The 26,924-nt window shown below is 45.6% G+C and overlaps 1 protein-coding gene across 1 annotated transcript in view; it reads right to left on the bottom strand.

Moving 5' to 3' along the window:
* LOC147717723 (pyrin-like) overlaps positions 1-26,924 on the bottom strand; it is a 141,900-nt gene that overhangs the window by 56,478 nt on the left and 58,498 nt on the right. Inside the window, exons 6-7 of the mRNA XM_086919875.1 lie at positions 23,151-23,173; positions 650-759 (exon numbers count right to left, since the gene is read on the bottom strand). Coding sequence (XP_086776001.1) covers positions 650-759; positions 23,151-23,173 — 133 coding nt within the window. The remainder of the gene's footprint in view (positions 1-649; positions 760-23,150; positions 23,174-26,924) is intronic.

Here is a 26,924-nt window from a genome sequence, read left to right as displayed (position 1 = left end):
TTTAGTTGTTCATCACAGCTGGATCTGGGCTGGTTTTTTCCAACATGAGGTTGATCACCCCTCTTTTATAGAAATACTGTACAAAGGCTATGTTCAGAGGCATTGGTGGCATCATGTCAGAGGGGGCCAAGGGCTGTTGTCAAGACTTTCAAGAAGGACACTGTGACAGGTACAGAGGGAAACATAAAGTAAGCTTGCATAGAGCTACGGACACATCCAATGATGCCATCGAATGGATGTTGAGAGTACTTTGTTCAGAAGGCTTAAAACATTCCCAAAATACGCTGAAAATGCCTTACATTAGCAGCAAAAGCGGCTCTCCCCACTATCTCTTCTCTGTTGTTCTTTAATGATTGACAGCACATTAATTCTTGTTCTGATCTTTTATTCTCATAGGTATGGTCTCTTTCACTCTCTCGTGCTTTTAAACTCCCCACTATATCTGAACACATCCACTGGTGTCCTTACATTACCCTCCTCACAGACTCAAACAAATGTTACAGGACAAGGATAACACGTGCAGTACTTTACGTTGTTGTATTGAGTCTAATTCATAGGATGCACGAGTGCCCTGGAAATGCACACAATCCTGCACATGGAACAATGCTCCATCAGATGGGTCACATCTCACAAGTTGATGTTTATTCACCTTTTAATTCCAGGAGCTTCTCCTGCAAGGAGCCATGTTGTCCGACGCTTTGCAGAACCTTCTTCACATCAGCATCGTCCTCAGGTTTCTGAGCCTTAACATTATCACACCTGCAGATTACAGAAAAATATTAGGGTTAACGCAGTCTTCAAAGTCCAGTCCTCATCCTCACCGCATCCTTTCATCTATCCCTAGATGTACCAAACTATGCATGATCGAAGAGCACCAGTGTTGTTCTAGAAATGTGGAATACTATCTTAGATCTCACAGCACCCTTTTGAGGCCTTTTCAGCGGTGCAGTCAGTCAATATTGGGTTGCATTCATGGTGTCCATATAATAATGGAAATCTCGATTCTCGAAGGAAAGCTATGTCATAGTAATAAGGCTTACTGGTGGAGGTGTCCTATTTTAACATAGTAATCACAGACAAAAACAAATGACCATTTAGTGCTGCTGATATTACAAATAAATCTAGGGTAGTTAAAATGGCGATTAACTCTCTGCACCCCCACACTCCCAAAAAATAACATTTGTTAGTACTTTCTGGAGCAGATATGATCAAAAACAGTTTTATACCTTAAGAAAAAGCTACCTTAATTCAAACATGAGTGTCCAACAATGTGTTCTTTGAAAAACAAATCATTCTGGGCTAAACTCAGAAACATTAAGGTCTTCAATTCCCCTTAATAACCGAAACAAAAAGCAAATATTCCAAAGTTCAAAATGTTTTAGATACCCAACACCTACCACCCAAAAATTAGCTAGACTTCCCATTCACAGACAAAAAAAGGTTGCTTTAAGGTTGTAAACAATTCATACAAAGTCATGGTTTTACTGTCCAAATAAGGGCGGGAGGATGGATATTGTGAAAGGCTAGTTGAAACTGACCGGACACTCATAACATCCACAACGCCCACTGCACTCAACAGTTCCAACCCAGCATAATTAGAAATAACATTTAGGTTTGGGGATGGAACGAGGCAGGGCACAACAGTCTCCCAGGGGATGGGGTCCCTGAGGCCATAAAAGGGCTCGGGGAGGCACTCTCCATACCCAAACATATTTAGAAGGTGGGCCCTGGGGAAATGGGGTGCCCAGGGCCATTCATTTTTCGGGGGACAGCATGCCCTAGTCCTACAAAAACAAATATAAATTCAAACCTTTTGCCGGGTTAAACCTTCCTTTTTAGGTCTCGCACCTGCGAACCGGATCGCGAAAGCGATCCGTCGCTGCGAGACTTATTGTGATCATTTCAGTTTTCAAGGACTCAAGGGGAACAGACAAGAGACAAGAGATGTGAACTCGCAGATCTTCGACTTGGATTAGGTCGTGCGCGTCAACTGTGAAGAGCATGTCAGTTTCAGTTTTAAACGAGCAGTTCTACATTTTGTTACTTTGTTGCAGTTTTAAAGGCTGGTTTGTGAAGAACATGTCAGTTTCAGTTTCCCTTTGCCAACTGTGTGCAAACAGCTTCTGCATACAATTTTTTTAATGGTTTTTTTTAATATAATGTGCGTGTTTTAATACAAGTGTGTTGAAAAGTGGGTGTTTTCGATAATTAGTCCGTAAAAAAGTGTTTGTGTTTAACTACAATAATAATGTGTGTGTTTTCAATACAATGAGCATGTTAGGAAGTGTTTGTGCTGTACAGTGGAGTGCTGCGTTGTAGAGTGCAGCGCTGTATAGTGGGGTGGTGTGTTGTAGAGTGGACTAGTGTGCTTTGTGGAGTAGTGCATTGTAGAGTGGAGCACTGCGCTGTAGAGTAGAGCGCTGCGCTGTAGAGTAGAGCGCTGCGCTGTAGAGTAGAGCGCTGCGCTGTAGAGTAGAGCGCTGCGCTGTGGAGCGCTGCGCTGTAGAGTGGAGCGCTGCGCTGCGCTGCGCTGTGGAGCGCTGCGCTGTAGAGTGGAGCGCTGCGCTGTAGAGTGGAGGGCTGCGCTGTAGAGTGGAGCGCTGCGCTGTAGAGTGGAGCGCTGCGCTGTAGAGTGAATCCGGCACTGTAGAGTGGATGCTGCGCTGTAGAGTGGAGCGCTCTGCTGTAGAGCAGAATGCTGCGTTGTGTAGTGTTGCGCTGGAGAGTGGAGCGCTGCGCTGTAGAGTGGCGCGCTGCGCTGCAGACTGGACCGCTGCGCTGTAGAGTGAGTGCTGCTTTGTAGAGTGGAATGCTGCGCTGTACAGTGGTGTGCTAAATTGGGAAGGTCTGCGCTGTAAAGTGGAGTGTTGTGTTGTGCTGCGCTGTAGAGTGGAGTGTTGCGCTGTAGAGTGGAGTGTTGCGCTGTAGAGTGGAGTGTTGCGCTGTAGAGTGGAGTGTTGCGCTGTAGAGTGGAGTGTTGCGCTGTAGAGTGGAGTGTTGCGCTGTAGAGTGGAGTGTTGCGCTGTAGAGCGGAGCGTTGCGCTGTAGAGTGGAGCGTTGCGCTGTAGAGTGGAGCGCTGCGCTGCAGAGTGGAGCGCTGCGCTGCAGAGTGGAGCGCTGCGCTGCAGAGTGGAGCGCTGCGCTGTAGAGTGGAGCGCTGCGCTGTAGAGTGGAGCGCTGCGCTGTACAGCAGAATGCTGCGTTGTCTAGTGTTGCGCTGTAGAGTGGAGCGCTGCGCTGTAGAGTGGAGCGCTGCGCTGTAGAGTGGAGCACTGCGCTGTAGAGTGGAGCGCTGAGCTGTAGAGTGGAGCGCTGCGCTGTAGAGTGGAGCGCTGCGCTGTAGAGTGGAGCGCTGCGCTGTAGAGTGGAGTGCTATACTGGGAAGTTCAATGCTGTAGAGTGGACTGCTGCGTTGTAGAGTGGAGCGCTGCGCTGTAGAGTGGAGCACTGCGCTGTAGAGTGGAGCGCTGCGCTGTAGAGTGGAGCGCTGCGCTGTAGAGTGGAGCGCTGCGCTGTAGAGTGGAGCGCTGCGCTGTAGAGTGGAGCGCTGCGCTGTACAGCAGAATGCTGCGTTGTGTAGTGCTGCGCTGTAGAGTGGAGCGCTGCGCTGTAGAGTGGAGCGCTGCGCTGTAGAGTGGAGTGCTGCGCTGTAGAGTGGAGCGCTGTAGAGTGGAGCGCTGCGCTGTAGAGTGGAGCGCTGCAGAATGGAGCGCTGCGCTGTAGAGTGGAGCGCTGCCCTGTAGAGTGGAGCGCTGCGCTGTAGAGTGGAGTGCTATACTGGGAAGTTCAATGCTGTAGAGTGGACTGCTGCGTTGTAGAGTGGAGTGTTGCGCTGTAGAGTGGAGTGTTGCGCTGTAGAGTGGAGTGTTGCGCTGTAGAGTGGAGTGTTGCGCTATAGAGTGGAGTGTTGCGCTGTAGAGTGGAGTGTTGCGCTGTAGAGTGGAGTGTTGCGCTGTAGAGTGGAGTGCTGCGCTGTAGAGTGGAGTGCTGCGCTGTAGAGTGGAGTGCTGCGCTGTAGAGTGGAGTGCTGCGCTGTAGAGTGGAGTGCTGCGCTGTAGAGTGGAGTGCTGCGCTGTAGAGTGGAGTGCTGAGCTGTAGAGTGGCGTGCTGCGCTGTAGAGTGGCGTGCTGCGCTGTAGAGTGGCGTGCTGCGCTGTAGAGTGACGTGCTATACTGGGGAGTTCTGTGCTGTAGAGTGGAGCGCTGCGCTGTAGAGTGGAGCGCTGCGCTGTAGAGTGGAGCGCTGCGCTGTAGAGTGGAGCGCTGCGCTGTAGAGTGGAGCGCTGCGCTGTAGAGTGGAGCGCTGTGCTGTACAGTGGTGTGCTAAATTGGGAAGGTCTGCGCTGTAAAGTGGAGTGTTGTGTTGTGTAGTGCTGCGCTGTAGAGTGGAGCACTGCGCTGTGGCGCGCTGCGCTGTAGAGTGGCGCGCTGTGCTGCGGACTAGAACGCTGCGCTGTACAGTGGTGTGCTGAATTGGGAATGTCTGCGCTGTAAAGTGGAGTGTTGTGTAGTGCTGCGCTGTAGAGTGGAGCACTGCGCTGTAGAGTGGAGCACTGCGCTGTAGAGTGGAGCACTGCGCTGTAGAATGGAGCACTGCGCTGTAGAATGGAGCACTGCGCTGTAGAATGGAGCACTGCGCTGTAGAATGGAGCACTGCGCTGTACAGTGGAGCACTGCAATGTAGAGTGGAGCAGTTCGCTGTAGAGTGGAGCACTGTACTGTAGAGTGGAGTGCTGCATTGTATAGTGCTGCGCTGTAGAGTGGAGTGCTGGGCTATGAAGTGCTACACTGTAGACTGGGGTGCTGCGTTTTGTAATGCTGCGCTGTAGAGTGGAGCGTTGCGCTGTAGAGTGAATGCTGCACTGTAGAGTGAATGCTGCGCTGTAGAGTGGAGCGCTGCGCTGTAGAGTGGAGCGCTGCGCTGTAGAGTGAATGCTGCACTGTAGAGTGAATGCTGCGCTGTAGAGTGGAGCGCTGCGCTGTACAGCAGAATGCTGCGTTGTCTAGTGTTGCGCTGTAGAGTGGAGCGCTGCACTGTAGAGTGGTGCGCTGCTCTGTAGAGTGGAGCGTTGCGCTGTAGAGTGGAGTGCTATACTGGGAAGTTCTGCGCTGTAGAGTGGACTGCTGCGTTGTAGAGTGGAGCGCTGCGCTGTGAAGTGGAGCGCTGTAGAGTGGAGCACTGTCCTGTAGAGTGGAGCACTGTGCTGTAGAGTGGAGCGCTGTGCTGTAGAGTGGAGCGCTGTGCTGTAGAGTGGAGCGCTGTGCTGTAGAGTGGAGCGCTGCGCTGTAAAGTGGAGCGCTGCGCTGTAAAGTGGAGCGCTGCCCTGTAAAGTGGAGCGCTGCGCTGTAAAGTGGAGCGCTGCGCTGTAGAGTGGAGCACTGCGCTGTAGAGTGAATGCTGCACTGTAGAGTGAATGCTGCGCTGTAGAGTGGAGCGCTGCGCTGTAGAGCAGAATGCTGCGTTGTGTAGTGTTGCGCTGCGCTGTAGAGTGGAGCGCTGCGCTGTAGAGTGGAGCGCTGCGCTATAGAGTGGAGCGCTGCGCTGTAGCACTCTGCACTCAGCAACAATCTGCACTTTGTGTTCAGTGGCAATTTGCACCTTGCTTTCAGTAACAATCTGCTGTCTGCGCTTAACAACAATATGCACTGTGCATTTAGCATTGTACACTTAATAGCGATCTGCACCCTGCACTCATTAACAATTTGCACTTTGCACTCAGAAACAATCTGTGCCCTGCACTTAGCAGCAAACTGCTCTCTGCACTTAATAGGCACTCTGCACTTAACAACAATGTGCATTTTGCATTCAATACCAGTCTGCAGTTTACACTACTATGTACTTTGCCCTTAACAATACATATCGCTCTATTACATACAACTCAACAGCAGACATTCACTACAACACATACCATTCTATTACAGCATACACCATACTACAAGCTAATTCTTGAGACAATAAAAAAGCTTTCTAAAACAACAATACGTTTGTTAAGTAAGGCACATATAGCTTCAATGAAGGGCAAATGCTTAAACCATTGTAAGGCATACAGCTATTTACATCGAGATGGCACTTCCCTGTTGTTGCAAAATATGTTTTTGCTTAGACATTTAGTTTCGTTCTTAGCCGTGCTTACACATTCAGTTTCATTTTCAGTCATGCATGGACAGCTGGCTTCAATTTGGACACACGAAACTGTTTCAAACGACATTTGCCCATTTAGATGCTATATATTCGTAGAAACTTTCTTATAACATAAAAGCCATTTTAGCACAAACAAAGCGTTTTTAAACTGCGTACATGTAACTCAGACATTATTAATTTTTCTTTAAAAGGACTTAGAACATTATGTGTGTTTTAAATAGCCTTTAAAAATAACTACAATTCTTCTGAACAAAAAATGTTAAGTTATCATTCTCTTTATGTGTGGCAGTTTACGCTTTCACGGCTGCAAAATACATAAAGAAACACAAAATAAAAGCTCAAACAACTGAAAGGTATATTAGCAATTCCATCCTATTCATTAAGTGCTTTTGCAATCTCACTTAAACAAAATAACTTCACATTCTCATTATTATTCTGTATTGCAGTCTATGACCACGCAGTTTTTAAATCACAAACAGTCTTACAAACCAACTAATGCTCAAATTAATATGCCATATTGTTAGAAAAGTACAATTCATTTACACGTTATTAATACTTATTACGTATACACTGTTCTATAACTAATCTACATTGCACATTCCTTTACAATGTGCGCGCATCTTACTACAGCATGCGCCCTCACAGCGTGCACCTCTCGACAGTGTGCACCACTTTATAGTGCAAATTTCCTACAATGCCCACCCCTCTACAATGCGCACCTTACTACAATACTTATTCCTCTACAGCGTACATCCTGTTACAGTGCACAGCCTTGTACAGTGCGCAACATTATAGCACGTACCCCTTTGCAGTGTGCACCTCTCTACAGCTTAGGCGCTTCTACAGCATGCACTACTCTACAGCGCATGCCCTTCTACACTGCATGCCTTTTGAAGCGTATGGTGTTTTACAGCGTGTACTACTGTACAGTGTACAACGCCTGCAACACCTACTCCTCTACAGCAGGCACCTTACTACATTGCGCATCTCTCTACACCATACATCCCATTACAGCGCACATCCCGGTACAATGCACATTCCTGTACAGCGTGTAACACTATAGCGTGCATCACTGTACAGCGCGCAGCCCTTTACAGCACAGACGCCTCTACCACCACTGTAAAATGCACACTCCTGTACAGCATGACACACTTCAGCGCGCACCCCTCTATAGCACAGACGTCTCTACAGGGCGCATTTCTTTGCAGCATGTACCCTTCTACAGGGTGCACTTGGGTACTGCATGCATCTTTATACTGCATGCGCCTCTATACTGCGCGCGCCCCTTTACAGTGTACATTGCTCTAAAGCACACGCCATTGTACATTGCACACCACTCTACAACGCATAGTATTGTACATCGCACATTTTCTACAGTGCACAGCATTCTACAATGGACACCACTCTAGAACGCGCAACACTCTACAAAATGCGCACCTGTAGAATGCATAGCACTCTACAACGCACAGCACTCTACAATGCACACTTTAAAGCGCACATTGTTCTACGACGCACCTAATTGTACAATGAGCACTACTCTATAACATACACTACTCTACAACACACACCTATTTACAGCGCACACCACTCTAGCACGCACACTAATCTACAGCACATATCACTTTACAATGCATACCAATCTAAAGCACATATTAATTTACAGCGCATATCGCTCTGCAACATGCAGTCCTCTACAACACATCGCCCTTTACAGCGCACAATGCTGTACAGTGCACATCCCTGTATAGTGCATAAACTTCTACAGCATATAGCATTTTACAGCGCATACCATTGTACAATGCATGTTGTACTACAGTACACGTCGTTTTACAGCGCACGCTCCTCTACAACGCATGCTCCTTTACAGCGCATGCCCCTTGACAGCGCATGCCTAATTACAGCACATGCCCGTTTACAAAACATGCCCTTCTACAGCACACATTGTTTTGCAGTGCATACTACTATACAGTACATACAATTCAATAGCACATACTGCTCTACAGTATGCAACACTACAGTGCAAAACATTCTACAGTGTGCAACATTTTACGCACATATCAATCTACAAAGCACTACTCTACAACATACACCGCTCTACAGCACATTCTACTGTACAGCATACATCACTCTATAATACACATCACTCTATAACATACAGTACTTTACAGTACATATTACTGTACAATGCCCCACAGCTCATGGTACAATAGTGTACAGCACATATTATTTTACTTTGCACACCAATTTACAGCATGCAACATTTTTAAGCACATAACAGTGTACAACGAACATTATTATACAGCATCTACCAATCTACAACGCCCACCACTTACCAATGTACACCACTATACAACCCACACCACTCTATAACACTCTACAGCACAGACTACTCTACAGCACCCTCTACTGTATAGCGTATAGCATTTTACAACACATACTAACTCTCTACAGCACAAACCACTGTACAATGCACATTACTCTGGGACGCAAAACATTATACAACGCATACCACTGCTCTGCAATGCACACCACTTTACAGCACATACCACTCTGTGGCGGGCACCAGTGTACAGCGCATACTAATTTACAGTGCACACTAGTCTACAGCGAACATTAGTCTAGAGCAGTGTTTCCCACCCAAACTGTGGTCCGCGGAAGCCCCTGCTGTCGCAGAGAGAGTCTATTGCAATCGTTTCAGTCCTTTCAGCTTTCAAGGACTACCCAGAGGAGATTCCGGCAGGCTGTTCACAACACATGCACACGCAGGCAGGCACGCAGGCAGGCACACACGCAGGCACACTCAACACACACACGCAGACAGACAGACAGACAGACAGACACACACACACGCGCACACATCCCCCCCACTCCACTCACCGGGCTCTGCGTGTTCTGTGTCCCTGTCTTCTCGTCAGCCAGTTGGTCAGTCTCGGGCTCCCTCCTGGGACCCAGGACTTCAGATGACACACTCCGCTTTGGCGCTGGGGCTCGGAGAGCGCATGCGCGGGCAGCCCCCGCCCTCTCACTCTGAGCCCGGGCTGCTTTTGGTTTCGCTGTCTTACGTGTTGCTGGTTGGAAACTGTTGCTTGTTTCCGAAGCTTTCCACATCGCTCGAGCTGAAGCTGGCTGGTAATGGATTTTTTCGTGCCCTTTGACTGCCTGTCCACAGTAATAATATTTTTAAGAGCCTGTCTTTTGTGTGTTAATTGCCCTTTGAGTTCTTCATAGCAGCAGTCGGTGTTGCCCGGTAGAGAGGGGTTGTGTGAAAAGTGCTTTTCTGAACGGCGCTGGCCTTCTAAAGAGGAGGGTCTGGTTTGCACCATGTTGCGGGCTGGTGTGTTCGGAGTGAGTTATGTGTTGGTTGGTGTCCTGGGCAGAAATGTAACGTCAACCCAGTGGTTATGGTTTTTATATCTTATTTCAGATAGATTGCTTCATACTTTTGTGACATTTATTTAGCATGTAACGTTTGCCCATGTTTTCTCGCTCCCCAGAGCCCCATTGTCAAAAATGCTCCCGGACAGAGCTCTACAGGTCTCAGTATATAAATTGCGCAGATCTTTACTGGCCATGCACGGCGAATCTCGTGCAACCTTGAGACTGAAGGAACTCTTCCCAGAGCAACACCCGCATTCATGAATAACGCCCCCTGCCTTTATTGCCCACTTACTGGTGCGTGAGGGGCATCTGTCCGCTGGCAGCACTCCGGTACACTGCCTGCACGGAGAGAGCATCTTGTGGCACACCTGGGACGGGCGAGATTGTAAGGGCTCACAGGCTTGTGGTGGAGAAGCCTCTCCTCTTCCCAGTCCCACTAAAAGAACCCCGTTCTCTGCAGCACTCTGCACCGCACTGCAGGAACCCACTTCTGCAGGACTCCTGTGTTCACACCAGGAACCGCTCGGTTGCAGGAACCCTCTCCTCCATCTCAGAGATGCAGGAACATTCTCCTCCACCTCCCAGGCGCAAGGACCTTCCCCAACACTCCTCAGATGCAAACGCCCTCGCCTCGACCTCTCAGCTGCAGGAACCCTCTCCTCCACCTCCCAGGCGCAGGGACAACTCCCCCATCCCCCCCCCCCCCCTCCCCTCCCAGGCGCATCGACCCTCTCTCCACCTCCCAGGTGCATCGACCCTCTCTCCACCTCCCAGGCGCATCGACCCTCTCCTCCACCTCCCAGGCGCATCGACCCTCTCTCCACCCGACATGGGCACAGGGACCCTCTCCTCCACCTCCGTTTATTACTCCTGTGACCTGTAGCACCATTTCAAACCTTCTATTATGCCTAATGCTCGGCGAGCTAAGCTTTTAACCAGTGCCGGGTTTCTACTTCCGTGGGCGGAAAGAAGCATTGGCAAGAGGCAGACTGTCTTGAAAGAGAGGTGGAGAAGGGGCAAAGTCAGCCACTGTCCGATGGCAGAACACTGAGGGACATATTCAGAAAGGCATATTGGAATATATGAAGCAGCGCTCCTGTAGTAGTCTTTTACGTACTTACTTTTACATGCCATTGTGAACTGTCTCCAAAAGATTAAAAAAAAAATGATACACACTTGGTGCACATAAAAAGCTCTGCACTCTGTGTGTGCACTTTCACTAATATGGAATTGGACGTTTGGGGCCGTTTCACAAAAGTGCAATAGCATGTGAAAGAGCATTCGTGCATTACTACTTCCTGGCCTCATAAATGCCTTTGTAAACAGACCTCTCTATCCTGTAGTATGTGCCTCCCAACAGCCTACACCGAAAATCAATTGGTGCTGGGGTGCGTGCAGGGCGGCTGGGGCCTCTCAAAGTATAAAGTCCACTCTGTCGAGCAATGGTTGGATGAAAAGTCCCATGCACAACCAGAAAGAAGCATCTCTTATTAGCGCTCCAAAAGTTAACGTTAAAAATCTTTATTCATGCCATTTTCACTTCATTCTTTTTCTTGAAATTATCAATATCAGGATTTCCGTCCTTTTACAGCATTCTTTCCACTTAACAATAATTTCAGCTCTAGCTCCTCCCCAGACTCTTGACAGGCATCCCTTCCACAGAAGTTTAAGTGAGTCATGCATTAAACTGAGGCAACGGCCTCCACAGACTTTTAAATCGCTCATATTAAAGAAGCATTTGCAATGCAATAGATCTCGCGTTTACGCAAGTTTAAGCCATTGGCATTGTAAATGACAATGCCTTTTATGTTTTAAAACCACCTATCCTCTCCATCCATCCATCCATCCATCCATCCCCTCCACTCCATCCATCCATCCATCCCCCCACTCCATCAATCCATCAATCCATCCATCCATCCCCACTCCATCGCTATCATCTTGCAAATCATCTTTATACACCAATACAGACTTTGTTAAAAATGTAATGCAACACATTGTCATATACAATGCCAATAACTCAAACTTTAATGCTGCAAGACCTATTGCATTGCAAATGCTTGTTTTGGTTGAGCCTAGACAGCGTGCATGCGCTGACTGCAAGACATGCTGTATCTACACTACGGGCTTAAATCACACCTATCGATTGCCATTTGTTCTTTATTGTGCCCTTCAGAAATGCCTCCTTTTTATTGGTGCATTGGTTGAAATTGTCCCTCTTTTGAGTGCTTTGCTCCCACCCAGGCAATTTCGCTAAGTGATCCCTTTTGATGGCCATCGCAATGTGTTCGCACTTCCTCCTGGCACAGTGTGCGATAGCCCCTCCTGTCTGTGAATCGCAGCCTCAGGGTTACTTTTGGTTGTCCATCTGTTCGTTCTGGCTCGTGTTCAGCTCAGGAGTTTATTCCGGTGCCTGCCCCTCTACCCCCCTCAGAGTGGGCTCTACTGGCAATGACACAGCTGGTAAGCAGACTCCATATGGTGCCGTTTCTTTCGCAGTCTCTTGGTACTTTTCAACACTCTTTCATGCACTTTCTTTCTCCTTCCCCTTTTATCTTATTTGTCTTGTTGAGTCCCCATGTGTCACTCGATCTAGTTTGCTCCTCTGCCTCCTCTTTCTTTTCTCTCTCCTCTCCCTCTCTTCTTCATTTTTTGCCTTTCCGCTACAAGGCTTCCTTTTTCTCTTGCCCCCTCGACCATCTCTCCATTCCCTTCAGCTTGCTTTGCTGCTGTCTCTTTCTTTCTCATATTTCCCTCTCTCTGTCTCCTGTCTCTTTGATGTCTCGCTAATCTCTTTCCTGCTCTCTCTTCCTATGCCCCTGTTTCCTCATTCTTCGTGATCTCTTCACCTCACTCTCTTGCTTTTGTTTTTCTCTCCCTCTCCTCTGCCTGGCTTTGTGTCCGTGGGAATGCTGTGATTTGGAAACCAATCCCACCTGCTCAGTTTTTCCAGAACTTCATTTGGAGAAAAAAAATAATAAAAGTCCTTCCCGCCACATACACCTTCCTGCTCTTCACCCAGTGTGTCACCCTGGTTGCGCACGCATGTTCCTGTCACTGTGTAGCAAAATATGCATCGGTGTGCCTCACATTATGTCGCTAAATCTGCCAGTGTCTGTCACTGTCTAAAAAACATGTATTCTGGTACATGCGCATCCCTCTATCACAGTGAGTCTAAACCTCTGTTTTTGTCTGCGTGACTCAAAATATTGGCAGGCAAAATATTGGCGTGCCGACGCGTGTCCAATCCCCCTCTGCTTTAGGGGCTTATGATTCGATCTCCTATTAATGTCTTCTTAGACACTTTGGGCAAATGACATCAAAGGACTACAACACTCACAAGGAGGAATGTAAAGTCCCAAATGAAGTACTCTGGTTTGATCTAAACCGTCAATAAGGAAACAAGGTGGGAGTCATCGGAAGTGAAAACGAAGACCCCAGTGCCCAAGAAAACATTAATAGGAGATCGAACCAAAGCAAAGAAGATAAGATTACACCATGGTCTAAGCCCTGATGATAATCCCCTAAGGCAGAGGGGGATTTGAAACGCGTCGGCACGCCAATATTTTGCATGTGAGGGATCCACATTAATTGAGGCTCTAGAGAGGGTGCCACTACATGAAACATACTCCGAGAGCAAATTTCTTCCAGATACAGTTGTCCCCGCAGTAGACCTGTTATAAGCGCCCAATGTACTGTACAATAATAATTGCTATAGCGCTTACAGGCATTGTTCAAATCACCAACTGGTGTAATTGTTTGAATTAGTTGTATGATTTGAATTCTTTGGTGACATGTTTAAGTTTTGAATTGTTTTGTTTTTTCATGTGTTTATTAACATTTATTTATGAGGAATGTATTAATGAATGAAATGTGTATTCTTTTTATGCTACAAAAAAAATGAAAGAATGGTTCTAATTAAGTGGAATTAATATAACTGTGAAAGGAAAGTGCAATGACGTGTTGCGTTGTATTTTGAAATCTGCATAAGTAATTAGCAGTACCAAAACTGGTGGCCAGGTAGTCCTTTATAAGTATTGAGGCACTTATAATCAATACTGATTAAAGATTCATTTTTTGGTGAGAAAAAACAATCCCAGGTATCAGAATCCGAGATTACGTGTACTTTCATCTTACGTATAAGAAAATCATAAATTTGAATATATTTTTGAATCTCATTGATTCTGTCACTTTGTACAAAATTTTAAGTGTCTCAAAGTTCAAAAAGCCGTGAGTGCCATATAGGTCCCCCAATGTTTTTATACCATGTTCAGATCATGTATTAGCCATACCATCATTAAAAATCCCAGGAAGTCCAGGGTTGCCCTATAGCAAAATTTTAGGGGCAAGATGGCGGACTGAGGATGCCTCGGAGTAGCAGCTAGCTGGAGGCTCCCTACTTACCTTACCCAGCAGAACATTAACAAATTTGGAGTAAAGGAGATGCGTCTCTCAATGTTTCCTAGGCGAATGGTGAAACGGTGAACGGGTTATTAGACTTTTTTTGTGACTGGAGATCCATGAGTTACAACCTGAACTGAAAGGTAACTCACCTGAATTTCCCGCGCTGGTTTAACTCACCCGATTCAAAAAAGGGGGTGGTGATGAACAGAGTGTCTGAATTAAGCAGACCACTCTTACCCAGTCCAAAGATCAGGGCTTGATCCATCACCGTTATTTAGCTCACTGCACCATCCCAGCTCAGAACCTGGCTATATGCAAATTAAGTCCGTTCCTGGTCCAGTGCATCATGGGAACAGGGCAGACCAAACTACCAAGCCAATTCTTCACTGGAAAGGAGACAAGCTTCCGGGGACCGGTTTCTGGCATTACAGCCGTCGTCGGCCCGGCTTGCTTGAATCCTGATGGTGCAGTGAGCAAGGGACTCAGGTCTGAGTATACCCTGCCACACCTATAGTGGCCAAAAACGATTCAAAAAAGGGGGTGGTGATGAACAGAGTGTCTGAATTAAGCAGACCACTCTTACCCAGCCCAAAGATCAGGGCCTGATCCATCACCGTTATTTAGCTCACTGCACCATCCCAGCTCAGAACCTGGAAGCTGGTTTCCTTCCCAGTGTAAGAATTGGCTTGGTAGTTTGGTTTGCCCTGTTCCCATCATGCACTGGGACGGGAACAGACTAATTTGCATATAGCCAGGTTCTGAGCTGGGATGGTGCAGTGAGCTAAAAAACGGTGTTGGATCTAGCCCTGATCTCTTGACTGGGTGAGAGTATTCTGCTTAATTCAGAAACTCTGTCCATCACCACCCCTTGTTGTTAAATATTTTGTCCACCATAAGCGTGGAAGGGTATACTCAGATGTGAGTCCCTTGCTCATTGCACCATCAGGATTCAAGCAAGCCGGGCCGACGACGGCTGAAATGCCAGAAACCGGTCCCCGGAAGCTTGTTTCCTTCCCAGTGTAAGAATTGGCTTGGTAGTTTGGTTTGCCCTGTTCCCATCATGCACTGGGACAGGAACAGACTAATTTGCATATAGCCAGGTTCTGAGCTGGGATGGTGCAGTGAGCTAAAAAACGGTGTTGGATCTAGCCCTGATCTCTTGACTGGGTGAAAGTATTCTGCTTAATTCAGAAACTCTGTCCATCACCACCCCTTGTTGTTAAATATGGTTTAACTCTCCCAGCTTCTTTTCTAAACTACTGACGCGGATGCAGCGGCTGTTTCAGATTCCCCTGCTGATCACCCGGCATACTATCCCGCGGTTGGTCAGCGGGTCGGCGCTCGGCTTGTCTGGTCTTTGGCTGCGGCTGGGTCTCTCCCGCATTACGATACCTGCTGTGGAGTGCTCAGTGTGGGTGCCTTGGGCTGAGATGGCCCCCAAAAACGCGTCCAGGGTGACACGTGCAACTAAGAATGGTACGGCGGAGGTGGTGGCAACTACCACGGTGACCTCCGCGAAGAATGCAACGGCGCCGTTTTTCGAGCCAACTTCATCACCAGGAAGAGCTGCTTCTGTACCATCGGGTAAGCAAGTGCTTTGGCCTCCCGTGCTTGTTATTGTTTCAGGAAACTCTGCCATTGTCAAAAGCGGGACCTTTAAAAATAGCAAGGGAGATGATGAAACTGACACAGTTACTGATACAGTTGCGGATGATGGGGACAATAATATAGCTGTACATACCGAGCAAGCCGCTTCCCCGGCTGATACTGTTAATCCGGTACCGGGCTCAGATAGTAGCGTTGAAATTCTCCAGGTAACTGAACCAGTGCTGTTGGATTCGCGTGGCCTCGAGAGGGTTGAAGACCATGCTAATGTTGTGGGGTCAGAGGAGGGATCTGGGTCTGAGACAATCTTTATGGAGCCTGCAGGTCCAGTGGGTGAACATGCCTTGACTCTGGCCCCGGATTGTTCAGAGATGTGTGTCCCCCCCTCGGTGGGGACGCCTGATGAAATGCTGAGCTTGGTTAGTGAAGGAGCTGATACATCTACCGATTGTCCGCAAGTTATGGGAGAAGAAAGGGCTGGCGAAGACGGTTCCAATGAGGAATACGAGGATTTGGCGGATACTGGCTCCCCGCTAGATACCGCCAAATTTCTGGCTGATAGAAGAGACAAAGCCAAGTTAAAGCTAAAAGCCAAGAATAAGAGAGGGAAAGTTCTTGGTTTTGCAAATGCGCCGTCTTTAATCCCCACCCCTCCCCCTAGGAAGATTCTCCTTGTGGAAAAAAGCCTTCTTAGGAAATGGATACAGGCCAAAGGGCTGGTGAAAAATATGACTGTACGACTTTCTGGCACTAACCCTACAGACCTTGATCGCTCTCGACACTGTTCCGTTTCACCAGAGGGCCCTTCTACTATCGACAATATACCGTCATTGCCTTCTATAAATATTATATCTCCAGTGTTATCCCCTGAATTGGCTCCTGTATCCTTTTGTCCTGCTTCAACCTCACCTACTGAGTCAATATCCTAAAGTAAGGCAATTCTAAATACCACTAACCCTGCCTCCAGCTCTACTTTATTAATCCCCCTGCCTCATCAGCTCCTGTGATATCTGATTCCTCTGCCTTGGTTTCCGAGCCGACCACCTCGGGAGGACAAGGGTCTGTTGGTTCATCTCTTGACATTATTTTACAAACTTTAACTAGTCACCGACAGGAGGGGCAAGAACACTTTTTGCTGCGAGATGACAATAGCAAGCTACAGAATTCCCTGCAAGAAATGACTTTTAAGCTGGGGGGGGGGGATTTCACAGGAAATGGAGGAATACAACACGGGGTCGTTAACATAGAAGAAGGGTCAGTCCGTACAGAATTTGTTGTGAGTCAGCATGATGCCTAGGTCAGGTCCCTACAGCTGAAAGTCAAAGACTTAGAAAACCGCCAAAGACAATTAAATCTGAGACTTTTTGGTATTCCTGAAGGGGCTGAGGGGGCTGATCTTAGGGCTTATGTTGTCAAACTATTTCAGAAAGCATTCCCGGATCTATCCGACTGGGACTGGGATTCCCAACTCTAGAGATTTTATAGGTTACAACTTGTTCAGAAGAACAAGGAAAGTATATTTCCCGACCCTTTCTTATTTATCTTGGGAATTTTCTATTGAGACAGGCAGTATCACAAAAAGCAAGGCCTAATTCCCCCGTTACAATTGAGACCCTGTCTTTCTTTGTACGTTCTGATCTCAGTAAGGCCACTATGGATAGACGGTGGAAGCTACGCAACTTTATTGATCCGTTCACATCTCTTGGGGGGCAAGTGTTCCTACAGGAACCAGACTGCTTTAAAGTCATTAAAGGCGGCCATACTTATTTTTTTACTGACGAAAAAGGAGGCCGAAAGTGCACTCTCCACATTTGCTCAATCTAGAGAATAGAGAAGCTTAGGAAATCGTTTTTTCTTTTTTTTTTTTACTTTTATCCTTATCTTTATCTTAATCTTAATGCAAATTTTTCTATTTGACATTATTATGATACTTTTTTTCTTTTTTTCTCTTTCTCTTTTATTATCTCATTGGTCTTTTCTCTTGTTTCTCCTTTTTCTTTTGGATTTCTACTCCTGGGTAAGGTAGTAGGTTGAGCCTCACGCATTCATAATATCATGGACATCTGGCGTAGTATCCATCCTAATGTGGCTGGCTATACTTATTATTCTGCACCCCACAAACTCTGCTGCCGTATTGATATGGCTTGGGCAAATGATAAAGTTGTGAATAGCAGTTCTATTGAGTTATGCCCAGGGTCACTTCAGACCATAACCCTATCCTGCTCCTGTTTAATGTAGTACAAATTCAAACCGGTCCTAGGATGTTTTCTTTTCCCAGGCATCTATTATCAAATACAGGGTTTATTTCCCAGCTTAAGCTACTTCTTGCAGATTTCATTAATATTAATCTTAACTCCACTCTATGTACTATTGTCTCGGATGCCTGTAAAGCTAGTATTCAGGGGTTTACTCAACAATTTATTTTTAGACAGAACTCCGAGCGCCGTAAAACAAACAAAATGTTGACCACTAACATTCTTTCATATGAACTTTTATTAGCGGACGCTTTACGTTTGAGTTCCCCTAATGTGGTAGAATTGGGACTAAAGTTAGGACACTTAAAAGCTACTTTAAAAACAATACTTAGGGAAAAAAGCAGTGTAAAATTACACAAATTTCAAATTTCTCAATATGAGAGCGGAGATAACATTGGAAAAATCTTAGCTTATAAACCAGCGGATGAGAAAGACAATACTCTGATTAAAAATTTAAATGGCCCTAAGAATATCACATACGATCAGCCTGCACAGATATTAGATCAATTCATAGATTTCTATAGGAAACTATACACACCAGAAAACCACCCTACCCTGGCTAGCATTCAGGATTATTTGGATCATAATATGGTAGAAAAGCAAAACATCCCTGGGCTTGACTAACTGTGTGAACATATTAGTCTGCTAGAGATCCGACAAGCTATTCTTTCCTTACCTTCGGGAAAAGCGGCCGGGGAAGATACTTTACCTGTAGAAGTCTATAAAATCTGTATTGATGAGTTATCACCCCTTCTTCATCAGGTCGTCAGCTCCATCGGTGATAATGGGAAAGCCCCGATTTCCTGGAATACTGCTAAACTGGTCTTCTTGAAAAAGGGCAAGCCGGCTGGCGAATGTGGGTCTTATTGACCCATTTCGCTTATTAACACAGACCCCAAAGTATTCGATAAAGTGCTGGCCACCCGATTGGCTCCATTTATACCAAAAATAGTTTATCCACAGCAGCACGGGTTCGTAATGGGTAGGGATTCTACAGCCCATATTAATACGGCTATAACTGCCTTTGACATAGCGGAGACAGCGTCCACCCCACTCGGTATGATCCTATTGGATGCTGAGAAAGCTTTTGATCGAGTGGGATGGGATTTTCTCTGGTCGGTAATGTCTACTATCGGTTTCAGGGGCAAATTTGTAAGATGGACCCGAGCTCTATACGATAGCCCTACCGCAAGAATCAGCTACGCAGGTTTGATGTCGACTACCTTTTCTATCTTTCGGGGCACCCGCCAGGAGTGTCCCCTGTCACCTCTGTTGTTTGCTCTTTCAATGGAACCATTCCTTCATGCTCTGCAATTTCAATCATGCATCATTCCTTTTAGATCCGGCACACATTCATTGAAAATAACGGCATACGCCGATGATATTCTTCGCTGATGTTGCAAAGGCTTTACAGGGGATAACCACGGAGGCTAGTAGATTCGGAGATGTTTTAGGATATACATTAAATTTAAATAAAACTCAAATAATTGCTAATTATAAACCAACAGTCATAATATCAGGGCTGTGTCAGACTGCTACCTACTTGGGGGTTAAAATCTCATCCAAAATCAGTGAGATAGTTACAATCAACTATGACGCTTTAGTTAAAACAACCATTTGTTATTAAAAAAGTGGCATAAACTTCCTTTAAATGTTATTGGTAGGATCAACCTGATCAAAATGAAAATACTCCCTAAATTTCTTTATTTATTCCGGATCATCCCTTTATTACTTAGTAACCTTTTTTTTAAAAAAACTGGACGGAATATTCAGTAGCTTTATCTGGGGATATCGTAAAGCTCGTAGATCCATGGCTTTACTCAAAGGGTCTTTAGACAATGGTGGGCTCAATTTCCTGATTTTAAATTATATTTTTGGGTAACTTTTCTAGGTCGTTTACGGTGTCTACTTAACACCGACACTCAACTTATGGAAGAGTTAATGACCCCAACTACTTTAAAAGGGTGAAATTCAAGACCGCTAGGGATATCGCTTAGATCTGGTTTAATATTTTGTTTTTTGTAAAACCTCTTTTTTTCATGCGGAGGACAGATCCAATCTATTGCAGATATTGAATTGTGCATTCGGTGCGTTAAAGTGTTTCCACTCGGAAGTCAGCTGGCTCCTCTGTGGTGTGCATGGGGAGTTTGAGTTAGTGGTACTCTGCCACTCTTTGGATGACATTGTGGTATGAGGAGGTGTCATATGGCGGCGATGCCTTAGTAGATGCTGGCAGCTCCATGTCTGGTTCAGGCAAGACCACATTATAATCATCCCAGGACTCAGGGGCATGATGGGTGGGTGTCCTGTGTTCCTCTGGAATCTGTGTCCTGTATCTCCCAACTCTTCCTCCTCTTGTGTAGAGGGTACTTGTGTGCGTGGTGACTCCGGAGGGCAGAAAGTAATGGACCTGTGTCCCTGTGGCAAGGACTGTTCCTGAGCCTGTCTCTTGGAGTTTTCTTTGTTTTTGCTGGATAAATTGTTGTAGTCCCTCAAAGACAATACTTTGTTCATCACGTATGTATGAGTCTTTTGTTTCTTTTGAGCCGGTGGTGTGTCTTCAGAAACTTTGTGTGGCTTTAGAAACCCATGAATGAGACTTTTATTCTGGTCAGAAGAGTATCTGTGATGCTTTTCAGTTTTCATAACCGAGGACATTCTCGAATCCATCACCGTTCTTTAGCCCACTCTGCCACCCCAGTTCAGACATGGCCATATGCAAATCAGTCTGACCCTCTGCCTCATGGGAACAGTCCAGCCCGAACTGCCAAGCCATGCCTTCCCTGGACGGGAAACAAGCTTCCTAGGACCGGTTTCTGGCATTACAGCCGTCTTCAGCCAGGCTTGCTTGAATCTAGTTTCAAAATGAGCAAGGGACCCCTGTCTGAGCATACCCTGCCAACTTATGGCGAGCAAAGCATTTCAAAAGTGGGTGGTGATGGACGGAGCATCTGAATCAATCAAACACTCACACCCAGTCAACAGATCTGGGTTTAATCCATCACCGTTCTTTAGCCCACTCTGCCACCCCAGTTCAGACATGGCCAAATGCTTCGGTGGGGGTAGCTCAGTTCGTACCAACTTCAGCTTCTGTGCCATTAGCTCTGTCGGTGCCGACTTATGCTTCAGTGCTGGCGAAGTGCTGGAACCATTCCCGTGCGGTGGCCTGTTCGCCTGATTGGGATTGAGAAAGTTCTCGTCCCTTCTGAGCTCTGAGGTATGCTCACAATGTGGCAGATCATGGCAGGGTTGTTGGAGGTGAGTATAAGATCTCTTCTACACAGGGGTCAACTGTACCGATGGTACCTGGCATCGTCTTGGCCCTCTGCCCAGATTCAGGGATCAGCCCTTGTGATGTGGGCCCCTCTTCATGCACCAGAGCGTGTTCTTCCCCAGAGTATAAATTGGAAGTGATGTAGTGGGGGCCCATGATGGCCATCCCACGATTTCCATGGTGTGTGCCAGGCTTCGATTTCTATGGTCTTAAGAGTGTTTTTGTTTTTGAACAATGAACAAGCCATGCACTCGTCATCTTTATGCTCCAGAAATAGGCATACATTACACATGCAGCTTTTCTGGACAGGGAGCCAGTGGAGGTCCTCTGGTTGTTGAGTGATATGTGTCCTTTTGGGCAGGTTAATGATCAGCCTAGAAGCTGTGTTCTGGATTGTCTGGAGTCTTTACCTGAGTTCGGAGGTTGTGCCGGCAATGAGTGTGTGCCATAGTCAAGTCGGCTTGTGATGATGGCCTGAGTCACAGTTTTTCGTATGCTGATGCAGAGTCACATGAAGATCTATCAGAGCATATGGATCGTGTGGAAGTGGGCTGAGGCAACGGTGTTTACCTGCCGTTTCATGGAGAGCTCACTGTCCAGTACAATGCTGAGGTTGCGGGCGTGGACTTTTGACATAGGGGTGTGGACAAGCTCAGAGGGCCACCAGGTATCATTCCAAAGAACAGTGTGTCTGCAGAAGATCAGGACTTCTGTCTTGTCAGTGTTCAGTTTGAAGCAGTTGTCTCTCATCAATGTAGCGACGTTCATCATGCAGTTGTGGAAATTGGTCTTTGTCTGGGTGGGGTTCGCTGAGAGAGAGAGGATGAGTTAGGTGTTACAGGCGTAGGAGATGGTGTTGATGTTGTGTGCTTTGATGACGCCTGCGAGATGTGTTATGTAAATGTTGAAGAGGGTGGAACTGAGGGATGAGACTTGAGGTACTCCAGAGATGGTGCGCTTGGGGTGCGATGTGAAAGGGGGGAAGCGGATTCTCTGGGTGCAACCTGTGAGGAAGGATGCCATTCATCTGAGCCCATCATCTGTGATTCCGATCTGGCAGAGTTGCTGGATGAGCGTGTGGTAGAAGACGGTGTAAAGAACTGGGGAGAGGTTAAGGAGGATGAGGGCATCCGTTTCTCCTCGTCAACGTAGGGCTCGGATGTCATCTGTTGCTGCGATCAGGGCTGTCTCTGAGCTGTGGTTGGCCTCAAAGCCCGACTGGGAAAGGTCTAGTAGCTTGTTTCTTTCTAGAGGATTGCTGAGTTGGAGTTTGATGGCTTTCTCCAGGACTTTAGCTTGGAATGGCAGGAGGGAGATGGGTCAGTAGTTCTGGGTATCTCTGGGGTCTGCTGAGGATTTCTGACCCAGTGGTTTATTTGTAAAAAAATAAGTGCAGGGGCTATCGTCGGGAGGCAGCTGGCACCAGTCCATTTCTCCTTTTAGCACCTCTTAAAAAGAATCAACTACTAATCATGAAAGTGGGGAGAGGATGTGGCCTAATGTCCAGAGCTGCCTACTTCGAAGCTGGGGAACCAGGTACGATTTCGGCATGGGCTCAACATCTGTGATTCTTAGTAAATCGCGTAATCTCCCTGTGCCTACTATATAGGAATGTGTCCTGGTGCTCATGAATGCACCGGTGTTGATGATTAAGTGTCGGTACTGTACACCAGAAACCGCCATCTCAAATAAAGCACTGATGCACGTAGGTAGGGTCCACATTGTAGGAGTACGCTTGATTACACTCTATCAGAGTTCCCACAAGGGTGCTCCAGCCATAGTGCTATGACACAGCCAAACGTGCACTGGGGTCTGTTCCATTGCTTCGGGTGCAGGTTGAAGCTCACCACCATCCTCTCCTTGTTCTTGCACAGACCACCTTAAGTGGCATAAACGTCCTCAAGCCTGGCTACTTAACTTTGAATTTCACCTCAAGATGCAAGTTCCCACTTCTACAATGTAATAACACTACTGCAGCAGTATCCATTGAACGCTATGGTTTATACATACTTACACTTATAACAGAACAGATTAAGGAATCATGCAGGTGGCATAGGAGTTTTTTTTGTAATGTTTAAAAGCGGAAGAAAACATACCTCCTCAAGATCCTCTGTACACCCTAGAGAAAACAAAAACAGAGAGGTGAACAAGATATATTTTTACCCCACATAATTCGGAGCATAGACTTGAAGGTAGGATTTTCAGTCTGATGGGAAGACAGTTACACATATTAAATCTCATCAGGCTGTCAGGGATTCAACAGCAGAGGTGGATTGTTTATTTATTTAAAACATTTATATAGCGCACTGTGACCAAAATGGTATCCTGGCGCTAAATGAATGGAGAGTATTATGACGTGTGATGCATACTTGGCTATTCTACTGGGTTACTAATCATAAAAACAAAATTATTCAATTAAGGGGGCCATCTTGGCAATAGATAAACAAGAACAAACTTTCAGACCCAAAAAACAGGGCCTTAACCAGCAACATGGAGGCTAGATGAGAGAGGCTACTAATGGCTACAGGAGGAGCATGTTAGAGTAGAACATCCTTATTCTGGTGGACCACTAACTCTGGGGACCTTCGATAATTATTTGTGTAACACTAACCGACACCCTCCCCACAAATGGCATACACATCCATATACACCGTACATAACTAACAATCCTTTAAGTATACAAAAAAGTGATGGATGTCACTTCCCGGTACGCATCATGCCACCTCAGTTTGAACCCAGCCATGTTTTCGTATATGGCTGGGTCCAAACTGCAGTGGCATGAGATTACCAACATTTGACCACAGGGACCTTTTCTCGCGCTTTTGCCAATATCTTCAAGTACCAACCACTAGTCAGATTATTGCCTTGAAAAAGTCCTTGGCGTGGCAGCCTTGTGGGCGAAACATGTGTTGGCTGCTCTTTGCTTCTTTTATTTGGCTTGAAGTAAATACAGAACTAAGAAAACAACATATCACCTCTGGATATTTGGACATTTATTCAAAGAATTTGAGTATAAACACTCGGCCCAACCTGTATTTTCTATAATTAATTCTCATAGTCGGATCCAGCTGTTGGGTGTAACCACCTGATAGGCTGTGGTCTGTAAAAACTAACTAGGGTCCTGTCTGGTTGTACGTGAGCCCCAGGAGCCTACCCCTATTATTACATTACATTATTATTAGTGCAACAGTAACAGATACCCTCCCCACATATGGCATACATATCCATATACACGGTACATAACTAACAGTCCTTTATGTATACATAAAAGTGATGGATGGAATGCCTGTATTGATCTCAGTTTAGAACCTGCCATATTTTCGCTAATGGCTGGGTCCAAACTGCAGTGGCTTGGTGTTCAAAATTACCTGGATTGGGATGCCGCCCCGAAATTAACAGTGGCTCAGATAAATTCAAGCATTCCATCCATCACTTTTTTGTGTATACTTCAGTTTAACAATCGTTTAAGGCACATTTTAAAAGGCAATCATGTTAACCAATATTAAAAAAAAAAAAATAATCCTGGATGTTTTATTTTAGCACATTTTGAGAAATTCGTTGTCAGTAAGATCTCCAAATCAATGTTAAAATGTAACATGGGGCGGAGCTAAATTTACGAGTGTAATTTACTACTGGCACAAAAAACAATGGTATGTCCAGCACCACACATGGCCAACCACTCACCCCTCCAATAGAAAGAAATGCAAGTAGGATCTTAAAATAGAACCCACAACAATAATGTAAAATTATTATTTAAAATAGTTACACATATAAAAGAATAAATAACATTTAATGTTAAAAAACTAAAAAATATAAACACTTTAAATATTTATCTTTTTCTAAGTGAAATATTAATGTAAAATACATTATTATTAAAATATAAATTACTTTTAATGTATTTTCTACATCACTTTTAATAATTATTAACGTGTAATTAAAAATCAGCTTTTAACTTTAGGTGGGAATTTATTTTTTCATATAAACTTTGGAAAATTATTTTAATTAAAATCTCATACATTCAAATGAAATATTTAATTCAAATTTAAGTTAATAGTGTTGTAGAGCTTCCTTATGGTAAAGCATATTAGTGAATGGAGAAAGGACCTTTAAAGATCCCCAAAAATTGGGCCTAACTGCAGTTACGGAATCAGGCCTGCAAGATAAAAGGGATGCTTTTTGAAGATAAATGAATTAAGGATCTAAGCAAATAAATCGCCACATTCACATCCTAGGATAAGGCCCAATATTCTCGGAAAAGTTTTTCTAGACAAAAGGTTTGTGGGAGGACTGGGAGAAGACGAAGTCATTTTTATGGACATTCCAGGACGAGGTCATAATCGCACTCCAAAATCTCTTTCTCTAACCAAGGCAAAAATCCATTTTTAATCCCACAAAAAGGAAAAGGGTACCGATATTGCAGGTTCAGAGTACAATGGTTAACTCCCATTGCCTGCAAGTCCTCTTAATAAACATAGGGGCAAATGTTCTCACAGCAAGAGCAAGATTACTGAAGATCCTTGGGTATTGGACACTGTTTGGGCTTCTGGCCTAGAAATGTATACAATACCTTTTCACTCATTTCATCTAACGCCCCTTCATTTTTTCCCAAAAGCTCAACACATCAGTGTCATAAGTTCAAACATTAGTATAAAAAGGGGCAATACAGCAATCATTTCTACTTTTGTTGGAGTTTCTGAGCACCATATTTCTAGTTCAGACTAAGACCAAAAAATACTATAACTCACCACTCCATGCACTGTGTTGTGACAAATTATGTAATTTGAGATGTTATGAATCTTATGAGTGCTATGATTCCCCTTGCTATAATTGATGTAGCATGCAAGGGTATTACCAGTGCATGGAAAAGAAATGAGTTATAGTTAATGTAGCGTGGCGAGTAAGGTGACCAGACTGTGTTCAAAGGTGCCCGATTTATAGTAATTTGAAGGTGGTGGTTGAATTATAAATTGAAGTTAAAATGATAACTTTATTATTATTATTATTATTATTATTAACAGATTTGTATCTCGCATGGCTGCTCCAGCAACGGGGCGTCCCAGCGCTACCCAAAACACCATACTGGTAGTTAGTGACAGCCTGGGAAAGGGGGATAGAGTTACACTGGGAAAAGCCAGGTCTTTATGGCTTTCCGCAAGGCTAGATGATCTTAGAGCCTTCTGATACCAATAGGTAGAGAGTTCCAATGTTTGGCAGCCAGAGCTTTAAAAGAACGACCACCCGCTCTGGCTCTTGAAACTCTAGGGGTGTACACCAGCCCTTGGTCAACTGACCGTAGGCACCGGTTCGGGACATAAGATGTTAACAAGTCTGATAGGACTGGGGGGCTTGTTTAGTCAAAATTTTGTGGGTGATGCATAGAGTCTTAAACTGAATTATTTTTTCCACAGGTAGCCAGTGTAATTTGGGTAGAGACTTCGACACGGAGCAGGTTTTCGGCAGCACTAGTAAAGTATGAGCTGCTGCGTTTTGTACTCTCTGCAGGCGCAGGATGTGTTGGCACCTAGATAGAGGGAATTCTCATAATCCAATCCGGATAAGATTTAGGCCTGTACAATAGTCTGCCAGACTTTGGGCTCAAAAAAAGCCCAACTGAGGTTTTAGCCCTCTCAGATGCCCAAAGCATGTCCCTGCGACTACTTTGGATTGAGTGTCAAAAGAGAGACCTCTATCTATCCAGAAGCCCAGGCTCTTGACTGCCTCCTTCGCAAAGGAGCTGGTTTTAGTTGGTCTGGCCACCATTGCTCTGACCACATATCGCTATCTCTTCCAAACAGCCGAATTTCGGACTTACTGGCGTTTAGCTGCAAAAAATTTGTTGTCAGCCAATTGGTGACTGCCAGTAAATCCTC

The sequence above is a fragment of the Lissotriton vulgaris genome, chromosome 5, assembly GCF_964263255.1.
Source record: "Lissotriton vulgaris chromosome 5, aLisVul1.2, whole genome shotgun sequence".
NCBI lineage: Eukaryota > Metazoa > Chordata > Amphibia > Caudata > Salamandridae > Lissotriton > Lissotriton vulgaris.
This window is presented reverse-complemented; position numbering and strand designations above follow the sequence as displayed.